The 12,500-nt window shown below is 43.6% G+C and overlaps 1 protein-coding gene across 1 annotated transcript in view; it reads left to right on the forward strand.

The window, feature by feature from the left end:
* LOC137627186 (glutamate receptor-like) overlaps window positions 1–12,500 on the forward strand; it is a 34,909-nt gene that overhangs the window by 16,230 nt on the left and 6,179 nt on the right. The window contains exons 5-8 of the mRNA XM_068358263.1: window positions 201–359; window positions 527–617; window positions 2,012–2,306; window positions 3,180–3,397. Of these exons, the coding sequence (XP_068214364.1) occupies window positions 201–359; window positions 527–617; window positions 2,012–2,306; window positions 3,180–3,397 (763 nt within the window). The remainder of the gene's footprint in view (window positions 1–200; window positions 360–526; window positions 618–2,011; window positions 2,307–3,179; window positions 3,398–12,500) is intronic.

Raw genomic sequence — 12,500 nt, forward strand, 5'->3', positions numbered from 1 at the left:
TATATATATATATATATATATATATATATATATATAAAAACTTAAAAATAAGAAGAGAAATAAGATAGAACAGTTTGCCCGAGTATACCCTCAAGCAAGAGAACTCTAATTCAAGACAGTTTAAGACCATGTTAAGAGGCTACAATAGAATGAATTATACAGTTGATTTTTAATACTAGAAACCAACACGATGTCAACAGGTTAAGAGACGGAGCCGAGATGGTCGTGGCGGGGAATAATTTCCCTCCCCATGTGGCGATTCAAGAAACGACGAACAAAAGCACCGATGGTAAAGAGTTCTTGTTTTCTGGACCTCTTCTGCAGTTACTCGGGATATTAGCAAAGAACATCAATTTCACGTGAGTTACATTTGGCCCTTATTGGTGACAAAATGCTACCTTTCATACTTCTGGGGGTTTTAGTATTATTGATATTTTATTTGATGGATTTTCATTCACATTTTATACTTATATTACTTAAGGCAATAAAAGTATAAGTAGTTGAGCTAACAAAACATTTATGACAGGTATAGCTTAGTTCAACCCCCAGACGGTTCCTGGGGTTTCCTCTTCCCCAACGGAACGTGGAACGGAATGGTGGGGATGATTCTTAGAAAGGTGAGGTTATTTCAATTGGTATTTCTCCTCTATATGAATTTGTTTATAAAAACAGGCCTGTAGCATATACTTATTTTCACCTGTACACATAGACATGGCTTATGCATACAAAATGCAAGGATCGTGTATTGGAGAACTAGCCAACAACAAACTTGGCCTATCATTGGCGTCGAAAACAACGGTAACCGAGTGGGTCTTCGCCTTTGTTTACCTATACTCTTGTCATTGCATTAATAAACATAATAAATCGATGTCTAAAACCATTTACGAAATGTTTATAGGTTTATAAAGTAAATCATTTATTAACCAAAAGTTGTATAATTTATATCAATTGTCTTTTTTTGTTAAATACATATTCATTCAGTAAAACATAGTTTATAGAAGGGGCAATGTGTTTTTCAAAGAAACATTAATTTAGTAAAACAGTTTTCAGAAGAGGTAAGAGACCGGGTGAGACATGGTTTTGCATGGTTTAACAGGCCGAGGGTTTTGGTTTGTAGTTATGAGGTTTCCGGACAAATAGGACATATCTGCTTGAAAGATTGAAAATGGTGTAATAAGAAGAATGACAGTAGTAAAGATTATAGTGGTGATAAGAGTGTCACGACTGAGATAGTGTGGGCATGTATTGAGGATGTATGGTGGGGGAGAGAGGGAGGAGGGTTTGCGAGGAACCTGTTAGGGGAAGCAGATCGAGTGGGGTGCGGAGAAGTAGATGGCACGATAAGGTGAAGGATGATATGGAGAGAAGAGATGTTGTGGAGGAGGATGCCTTTGATAGAAGGCATTGGAGAGGGCGCATCAGGCAACCGACTCCTTAATGTAAGGATAACGGTGGGCAAGAAGGGTTAAATAGGACATAGGACATATGGACACTGACATGAGCACTGGTCCGTGTGCGGACATTGTGTTTGTTCCAGGAAAGTTTAATGTAGGCAGATACTCCTAAAGTAAGATTCGGGTAGTTAATAACAGCACAGACATTGCAATGCCGGCAATTACTAGTTATGAATGCATTTCGATTATGGTAGGTTGTTCCTTATCCATTTCACATTGAAACATTATTGGTAGTTTAAAAATCAAAGGGTTAGATGATTGAGTTATTGACACCTGCTTTTCCCCCACTACACAGAATATTTGGAAGTTCTTGGAAAAAAAAATCTTTTAAGAAAATAGATAAATAAACATCATGTTCGCAAAATCAGACTTTGTACTAGCCGAGTTCGCAATGGTCCGACTTAGGTTTGGACTGAGATCCACATGATCTAAAGATCCTCCCGTTTCTAATACTGATGACACTGTTCGCGAATTTACTACATTAGGAAATGGGAAATTTCATTACCATAACCAAGAATCCCTCAGTAGACAATGACATCGTGCACTTATATCTTCAGGAAGTTGATTTTGCCCTGGGCCCTTTCGGGATAACGTACCTCCGATCGAAAGTTATCGATTACACAGACCCACTGGTTGTGGACTACGGGCAGATCCTCGGAAGGAGAGGCAACACGGAGGTGGACCCCTGGGGGTTCCTTATGCCCCTGACACCAATGATATGGGCTGCAACGTTTGGGACACTGTTTGTCATCATTGTTTTATCCTTCATTGTTACTCGCGTTGATCAGTATGTGTCTGCTCCACTTTCCAAGGTGCCTCCATATACGTACATCCGCGCATTCCTGCAACAAAGTAAGATCTTCACTATTTCAATTTAGGAATCTAGTGGTTTTTTACTTTATTCAATAATAACTAAGAAACATCCATTAAAAATTTCTTAATTAAAGCTTTCACTGAAAACGTGGATAATCCCCCAAAGGACGTACCAGTACGTTCTTGCAAAAAACTGTTAATTACATGTTTTTACCTATTTTTTATAATTTTATGAGAAACTTCAGGCTCAGGCATTTTCCAAAAGAATGAGACCAACCTGACCTCTCTAGGACAAAAATTAAGCCTGTTAGAGCAATTTAAAAAAAATATATATAGCAAAATGTGCTCCAAATTTAACCTTATGGTCTAATCTTGAAAAGAACAGGATGTTTTTTATTTTCGAAAAATATTGAGAAATTTATATTTAAGATTGTGAATACCTCAAGAAGTATGTGAAGCCATTAGATCATACCCACTGGAGACTATATAGTATTTGGGAGTCTTTACATGCACATATTTATTGTTTGGGTGAAAAAAAAAAACATCTTTGTCTATAAGCAATGGCTGTTGTCAAAATTTTGATTTCGTCCGCCTAATTTTGTGGGATCAATCGTGAAGTAAAAATTAGTGTATCGGGTTGATGAGACATCAAAATATAGATTTATCTAACGTTTATGACCATTTAATTTGGATCACTCTAAGTTCTTAATCATTTTTATGATTTTTATAATTTTTACTAATACAGTAGGTTACTTTACATGGGCTCAACTAAGAATTATTTGATGAATATAATTAAAATGTTAAAATTTTTCCCAGTTTGTTTTCTGGGAGAGCAATTTCGCTTAGAAATAAAACCCATTCCATGCTCATATCACTTTCAATCTGTCACATACCCATGAATTTCTGTTCCAGATATTGTAGTTTCACCAGACAGCGGATGGGAGAGAGTGGTGCTCGGTAGTTGGTTGTTGTGCATTCTGGTGCTCCTCGAATGCTACAGTACAAACTTGATCACTTTACTTGCTGTACGTCATGTTAAGGAGCCTTATCAGTATATCAGGGATGTCATGGATGACCCCAGAGTAAAGATGCTCTGGGTTGCTAATACTGCGCATGCGCAGTATCTTGCGGTGAGTCGTGTTCTTTCGCCTTGTTTTGTAATGCTTGACATAGAATAGTCGATTGAACTTACTGCTTCTTGCTACCAGTAAAAATATATTTAATTTTTTTAAGTAGTTTTCAATTAATATACTACAAATATTAATACTAGCTGCAACTCGGGCCGGATATTGTTTATGAGATCGGCATTGTCCCGCGTTGATGTCGCTCACTATCACGTAGTTCACTGTAATTTTGCTACTTTTATCAGCATATTTAAGAAAGCTACTTGATAACTGTGTCTCTTCAATTGCAGATATTACCAATGAATTTGGGGGGAACAGAGAAACTATGTTTCCCATCAATCCTTGAAAATTTATTTAGATATGTGAATTATTGTAATACCAATTTACTTCACCGCCAAAAATAACCATTCAAACCATACTATAATAAACGTTTGCTGTGGCTTTTCTATGGCAGAGATCAACCTGAAAATTTGTATGGACAATGTAAATATCCAGTCCATAAATCCCAGAAAATTTCATTTATATATGTAAAGTATTCTATGAGTAATTTACGGCGCCACCGAAAATCGGCCTTCCACGGATATCGAAAAACGGCTACTGTGACTTTTCTATGGCAAGTATCAATACGAAACTTAGTGTGAATGTAGTTCACATAACACCCATCAAACCCTGTGAAAATCATTTGGATATCTTAAAACTCTTGGAGTAGTTTCTACTCCTCACTAATTTTTCGGCTAAAATCGTCACTTGCGAACAAAAGTGACAGCCAGGGCATACTTATAGCAGGTATGACCATGAAAATGGTAGAAACAAAGATTATATAAATCTAAATAATCTCTTAAAATTTCATCTGAATATATTCATTGGTATAGGAGTTATTGACCCCACCGCCGAAAATATCAGCTGCTCCACCCCCACCCAGCGATAATAATAAAAAGTAATGACTGAGCATATGGATAGACTGGGCTATGGGTTGGTTGAGATTCGTTCTCGAAAATTTTGGCATTTCGTTGGTGACAAAAATGTAATATCACTAGCAAGTGCAACTCGGGACGGATATTGTTCATGAGATCGTCGCTCACTATCACAAAGTTCCCTGTAATGTTGCTACATTTAACATCATATTTAAGAAGGCCACATGATAGCGGTGTCTTTTCAATTGTAGATAATACCATGAAATTAGGCAGGAACCGTGAAATCACAAATTATTAGTAATTTGTATTTTTCCTAACATACTTAGGGCCTACCGAGAAACACTTTCTTGGGAGTTACTGGAACCTCCTCTCAAACGACCAGAGTTTTGTGTAGTTTACCCTACTCCTATTTTCTATAGTGATAGGCCTAGCGGGGGAAAACGTGCCCTGAGGGCAAACCAAGGTAGGCCACAGTTTCCCAGGTCGTAGCCCTTCAGTAAGTTTTATGCAAGAAACAATACTAAAGATCAGTGAGGCATCTGGGGGAAGGTTGGGGGGGGGGGCATAACTCGAAAGTGTTTCTCGATTAGTATGTTAGGAAAAATACAAATCGCTAATAATTTGTGATTTGTTCCAACACAGAGACATACCTCGAAACACTTTCTTAGGAGACTTACACTTTAGGAGGTGGGAGTGCCTCCTATACAAAGACCCCAATGGAAAGTAGGATAAACTACACAAAGATCTCATTAACTGTGTATATAACACTTACCCTATAAAATTCCTTGATGTGCTTGATGAATTTGGAAGATACTTGAGGTGTCTGACTACTGTTTAAGACCTCCACGGACGATGGACAGTACGAGAAAAAGATAAGGGGACAACAAAAGATAAGAACACTTGTGTCTAGAGAATTTGTAATTCGCGATTGAACCTGGGGCTTGAGCCGTTAAATCGGTTGGAGCGCTGAGATGACTGGCCCGATCGAAAATCCATCCAATGACTTTCTCGTACAATCCTTGTGGTAGTGAGCGGTGAATGTCGACTGATTAGACCAAGTTCCCGCTTGAAGAACCTGAGCCACCGACATGTTCTTTTCAAAGGCTAGAGAGGTGCTTAGGCCTCTAACATCATGAGCTCTGGGCTTTCCTGGGACTGAAAGTCCAACACTCGAATAAGCTTGAATTATAACCTGTCTGAGCCAAAAAGAAATAGTATTCTTTGAAATTTTCTTTTTAGTTTTGCCCGTGGATACGAAAAGATTCTTAATTGCAGCACGGAGACTCGCCGTACTCTTAAGATATTTTCTAATCACTCTGACAGGGCACAATTTCAAGTCTTCATGATTACCTGAGTTCAGAATTGCAGGGACAGAAAAACCCTCAAACCTAGGATCCCAAACGGAAGGATTCTGGGTCTTGGCGACGAACGATGGAACAAACTTAAAGGAGATCTCTTTCCATCCTCTAGAATGTTCTACTTCATACGACAACCCATGGAGTTCACCCACTCTCTTAGCTGAAGCTAACGCTAGAAGGAAGACAGCTTTGAGCGTAAGATTCCTGTCCACAATATCTTTTAAAGGTTCGAAGGTTGGTTTACTAAGCATGTCTAGCACCCTAGCCAGATCCCATTTCGGAACCCTAGGGGAAGATGGGGGACATGATTGCTCAAAACTCCTGATGAGCATGGAAATGTGCCTGGAAGAACCCAAGTCTATACCCCTCAAGAGAAAGTTTTGCCCAAAGATGGCTCGAGCCCCCTTAACCGCTGGAATTGACATGCCCATCTTATCCCTGAGGTGAACTAAAAATCTGCAATAACGGGTACTGATGCTCCTAAGGGTTCTATCTTCTTAGAAGCGCACCATTTAACAAACATTGTCCATTTTGCTTGGTAGACAACTGTGGAAGATTTTCTCAAGTAAAGGGACATTCTCCCAGCTGTTTTAGACGAATACCCTTGTCTTTTCAGGAGGTACTGGATATCCTCCAGGCGTGAAGATGAAGGGATTGAGGGTTTCCGTGAAACCTCTGAAAGTGTGGCTGCCTCAGGAGGTCCGGTCTGACGGGAAGAGGCCACGGAGGGAGACTGGCGAGGCTTTTTAGGTCTGCGAACCACTCCCTCTCCGGCCACCAAGGCTCTACCAAAGTCATCTTTAGGTTGCTTGCTGCCCTCACTCTGTTGAGGACTTGTCTTATCAGGGCGAAGGGAGGAAAAGCATACACGTCGAGACCGTCCCACCTGTGTTGAAAGGCGTCCTCCATGGCTGCCTTCGGGTCTGGGACAGGAGAACGGAATACGGGGAGTTGTGCGTTCAACCTTGTCGCGAAGAGATCCATTACCGGGGATCCCCACATCTGAATGATGTAACTTGCTACCTCTCGATGAAGGGACCATTCTGTCACCACTACCTGGCCCACTCTTCTGAAGCCGTCTGCTAGAACATTCTTCTTCCCCGGAATGAATCTCGCCGACAGATTGACTTCCTCTTCTCCTGCCCGCTTCAGGACTTGTAGGGCGAGACCGCACAACTCCTTCGACTTCAATCCTCCTTCCTCTTATGTACGCCACTACTGTTGCGTTGTCTGACATCAGAACCACTGAGTTTCCTTTCAGATCCTGAGTGAAGTGTCGGCAGGCTTCCTGGACTGCTCTCATCTCCAAGATATTGATGTGTAGAGACTTTTCTTCTTCTGTCCATTTGCCCCCCGCTGTCTTCCCTCGAAGATGAGCACCCCATCCCTCCTTTGATGCATCCGTGAAGAGAAAAAGTTCGCGAGGGCCGGAGGACAATGGTATCCCTTTTGAGTGTATACCCGGTTCTACCACTACTCTAGAGCTTGTATGGTTTCCGGAAGAACTGGAAAAATCTTGTCTGGGGCACTTTTCTGATTCCACTTCTCTTTTAGATTCCATTGTATGCTCCTGAGGTTCTGCCTTCCGTGTGGAACTAACTTCTCTAAGGACACCAGATGTCCTATCAACCTCTGCCAATCCTTCGCTCTTCTGGGAAGGCCTTGTAGGAAGGGAGGGACTACTTGGTTCATGTTGTTCAGCCTGTCTATTGATGGAAATGCCTTGACCTGCAATGAATTTAGAACTATCCCCAAGTACGTCGCTTTGTTGGTCGGAATTAAATGAGATTTCTCCAGGTTGACGGTGATGGCCAGATTTTTGCATAGTTGAAGAAGCTCTGCACCCTGTTGATTCAAGACTTCCTTTGAGGATGAAAGGAGTAACCAGTCGTCCAGGTACCGAATTAGACGAATACCCCATTCGTGAGCCCAGACGGAGATCGTCGTAAAAACTCTTGTGAATACCTGGGGAGCTGTAGAAAGTCCAAAGCACAGGGCCTTGAATTGCAAAATCTGGGCACCCCACTTCACCCGGAGAAACTTCCTGCTTGCTGGATGAATAGGAATCTGGAAATAGGCATCCTTGAGGTCTATGGAAATCATAAAATCCCCCTCCCTCAAGGACGCCATGACTGTTCTTGGGGTGTCCATCTTGAAAGATGTCTTCCGAATATATTTGTTGAGGGCTGACAGGTCTATCACTGGCCTCCAGCCTCCCGTCGCTTTTTCCACCAAGAAAAGGCGACTGTAGAACCCCGGACCCGGAAACTTTACCGTCTCCAAAGCTCCCTTCTGCATCTTCGTGGAGACTTCTTATTATTATTATTATTATTATTACTATCCAAGCTACAACCCTAGTTGGAAAAGCAAGATGCTATAAGCCCAGGGGCTCCAACAGGGAAAAATAGCCCAGTGAGGAAAGGAAATAAGGAAATAAATAAATGAAGAGAACAAATTAACAATAAATCATTCTAAAATAAGAAACAACGTCAAAACAGACATGTCATATAATAAACTATCAACAACATCAAAAACAAATATGTCATAAATAAACTATAAAAAGACTATGTCCGCCTGGTCAACAAAAAAGCATTTGCTCCAACTTTGAACTTTTGAAGTTCTACTGATTCAACCACCCGATTAGGAAGATCATTCCACAACTTGGTCACAGCTGGAATAAAACTTCTTGAGTACTGCGTAGTATTGAGCCTCGTGATGGAGAAGGCCTGGCTATTAGAATTAACTGCCTGCCTAGTATTACGAACAGGATAGAATTGTCCAGGGAGATCTGAATGTAAAGGATGGTCAGAGTTGTGAAAAATCTTATGCAACATGCATAATGAACTAATTGAACGACGGTGCCAGAGATTAATATCTAGATCAGGAATAATAAATTTAATAGACCGTAAGTTTCTGTCCAACAAATTAAGATGAGAATCAGCAGCTGAAGACCAGACAGGAGACCAATACTCAAAACAAGGTAGAATGAAAGAATTAAAACACTTCTTCAGAATAGATTGATCACCGAAAATCTTGAAAGACTTTCTCAATAAGCCTATTTTTTGTGAAATTGAAGAAGACACAGACCTTATATGTTTCTCAAAAGTAAATTTACTGTCGAGAATCACACCTAAAATTTTGAAAGAGTCATACATATTTAAAGAAACATTATCAATACTGAGATCCGGATGTTGAGGAACCACCGTCCTTGACCTACTTACAATCATACTTTGAGTTTTGTTAGGATTCAACTTCATACCCCATAATTTGCACCATGCACTAATTCTAGCTAAATCTCTATTAAGGGATTCACCAACCCTAGATCTACATTCAGGGGATGGAATTGATGCAAAGAGAGTAGCATCATCTGCATATGCAACAAGCTTGTTTTCTAGGCCAAACCACATGTCATGTGTATATAGTATAAAAAGTAATGGGCCAAGAACACTACCCTGTGGAACACCGGATATCACATTCCTATAATCACTATGGTGCCCATCAACAACAACTCTTTGAGATCTATTACTTAAAAAAGGCAGCTCTCCTCAACGGGTCCTTGGGAACTAACCATTCCGCCTGGCTTGCTGGAATCAACGGAGGAGGATCCTCCAGAAACGGTATCCTGTAGCCCTCCTTCAACACAGTTACTGTCCATGGATCGGCTACGTGGAGCCTCCATGCTTGCCAAAAGAGTCTGAGGCATCCCCCTACCTGAGGCTTGGGCAGGGGAGGGGGGCCTCTCACATTACCTCCTACGAGAGGAACGGCCTGATCGGCCTCTTCTGGAGGACGAGTATGCACTCCTGTATGTAAACGGAGCTGAAGTATCTCCCCTTCGGGAGGGATTCGCCGACTGGGCCCATTGACCTGAGGAAGGCTCTCTCCTTACTTGCGCTGGTGCAGACCGAGAAGTCATAGGAGGCTCAGCTACAGGTCTCCTAAAGACGGGACGTCTCGCCGAATGTGGCTTAGGCACGGCGAGTTCCCTCTTTTTGGCCATCTTCTCTGCTACTTCCTCTGCCTTCTTTATGGGGAAAAGCTGCTCATCCCAAACCGAGATGTTCCGAAGAGTTCTTGCCTCTCTGTCGGACATTTTCATCGGAAGGTTCTTTAACAGCGAATCTCTTCTCCTCAGTACCCAGTTCGTGGAGAGAGCCAAGGCCTGAAACGTCAGAAACTTAAGGGCATGACCACCGGATCTAACCAACTCATTCAACGCCTCCCGTTTGGCAGGATCCATTGAGTCTGTTGGAATCTGCGATCCCACTAAGGTGGTGGCCCACCAGTCCAGCCATGAAGCAACATTAACCAGGTCCTTCGACATCTCCTCCATCATCACGGCCTCGGTCTGGGAGAAGTAAATGGGTGCCATAGAAGCCCTTTCGTCCGAAATGCCCTGACACAAAATCTCCAGAACGTCCTCCACCTTACTTGCACCATGTGGTCATCCTTCCAATGCATAGTACTTGCTTTGGGACTTCATTCCCTGCACGAGTTTAGCCGCACTATACTCTTTAGCCGAGTCTCCATTGCAGGCTATCACTTTGTCAATATGGGCGCGGCTTACTCTGGTCTCCGGAAGGGCTAAAGAGGACTTCTTTTGGGCGGGAGCCCCCAAAAACCTATTCAAACCGGAGGTCCAATCCTCCTCTTCCTGCGGTAGAGGCTCTTCTAAATTGCTGTAGCTCCTAATCAAGGAGATCACCCTCCTATACGCGCACTCCTCCATCGGAAGCGCACCCTCTTCGTCAGCGTCCTCCGTTCTACGACGGGGAGAGGAATGTTCACGGGCACCTCCGCTTGGACGGGGAGAGGAATGTTCACGGGCCCCTCCGCTTGGACGGGACCCTCGGTTCTTCTTTTCCTTAGTGACGGGTGCCTCTGTCCTCTCAAAAGTCCTCGACGAAGGGACGGGCTCCCTCGTGAAATTGTTCGACGGAGGAGCCCGTACTTGTCTCTCATCTCGATGGGAGGACCCGTCGAGGCTGCCCGTCCTAGGAGACAACTCCCTCCGCAGGGCTGATTGAGTGCCTCTAGGTCGGGACTTATGCCTGCAAGACGAGGTCCCACGGTCATCGGCTGACGCCATGGCGAGGCTACTGGAGGCCCTTCTAGGAGGACTGTCTCCTGCCCGCTTGACCATTGAGCTAGAGGTCTTAGTAAGGTCCCTCAGCTTATTTTCGGGTACGAAGACCCATCTTCCTTGGGGAGAACTAGCTCTCCTGCTCTTTCTCGGCAGAGATCGAGATCTTCTTCTCCTATCTCCTGATCCCGAGGGAGACCTAGAGAGGGATCTCCTCCTCATGGATCATTCTTTCCTCCTTCTACGCCTCTTGCGGCGTTCCTCATCCGACGAGAACGATGATTCTTGCACCGACGAGTCTGACCTCCCCAGAAACCTCGACCTCGCAACAGATGGAGCCTCCCTGGACACGTGTTGAGCTTCAGACGTAGATGGCTGGAAGAAATCCTCCGGGACTGCTGATGAAGGAGCCAGAAACGACGATGGACGATCCACGAAAGGGAAGGACTCGCTCAAGCCCTCCTCCATGACCAACGGAGACCTTAACGGAGTCCTTGGCAAACCCCATCCCAGGGGATCTTCCTGCGGGGAATTTTCTTTATCGACGGCATCTTCCGCAGCCAAAACGCCCGAGACATCAACCCAAGAACCTGGTGAAGAAAATGGGACATCTTTATTCCACATGGGGTCCTCCCCCGAGACGCGCTCCCCTTGCACGAGAGCAACGTCCCGCGGGCCCCCACTACACATACTTACAGGCGCCTGGTTCGCCGTAAAAGAAGAAGAAACCCCCGCAACAACATTCTCCTGGGGAAGAGGCACCAACTTTTTCCCTTTCACAGACTTACCTCGTCCCTTACTCTGGGTAGGGGAAGAAGAAGGAACTCTACTCGATCCCTCACCCGCAGAAGTCGCAGGAGAGGACAAACTAGTTTTCCTGGGAGACCGCTTCGTAGCCTTCTTCTTCTTGGTCCCAAACCTGACCCATTGGACCTCACTCCAGTCAGCACATTCCGGACACGTGTCCGAAGGAGAACACACTCTACCCCTACACGAGGAACACAACGTATGAGGATCAACATCGGGCTTTGACAAAAAAGCCCCACACGATTTCCCGGCTTTACTAAGGACAACGGCGAGCATGCTCCATAGCACACAATCACAAAGACCGCTAGACACAAGCACAAAAAAGGGAAGAGATCACTAAACACCAACGAAAGCACAAAGGAATGAAAGTGAAAGCACGCTGCTAAAGCACTAAGCGCGCGGGTAAGGCACTAAAGACCATGTGGTAACCACGGGGCATCGAGACACAAAGAGTCGCACTGAGAACAGAGGAGCGTCGTGTGATACCGCGATGCGACCAGAAAACTTACTGAAGGGCTACGACCTGGGAAACTGTGCCCTACCTTGGTTTGCCCTCAGGGCACATTTTCCACCGCTAGGCCTACCACTATAGAAAATGGGAGTAGGGTAAACTACACAAAACTCTGGTCGTTTGAGAGGAGGTTCCAGGTAACTCCTAAGAAAGTGTTTCGAGGTAAGTCTCTGTGTTGGAACAAACTATTTTTCACACCAATCCCTGAAATTTTCATTTGGATATGTGAATTATTCTAGGAACAATTTACTCCACCACCAAAAATAATCATTCAACCCACACAGAAATAAACATTTGCTGTGGCTTTTTTATGGCAGATATCAACATAAAAATTGGTTTGGACAAAGTATATATCTCTCCCATAAATCTCTGAAAATTTCATTAAGATATGTGAAGTATTCTAGGAGTGATTTACGGCGCTGCCGAAAATCGGCCT

The sequence above is a fragment of the Palaemon carinicauda genome, chromosome 35, assembly GCF_036898095.1.
Source record: "Palaemon carinicauda isolate YSFRI2023 chromosome 35, ASM3689809v2, whole genome shotgun sequence".
In the NCBI taxonomy this organism is placed as follows: domain Eukaryota; kingdom Metazoa; phylum Arthropoda; class Malacostraca; order Decapoda; family Palaemonidae; genus Palaemon; species Palaemon carinicauda.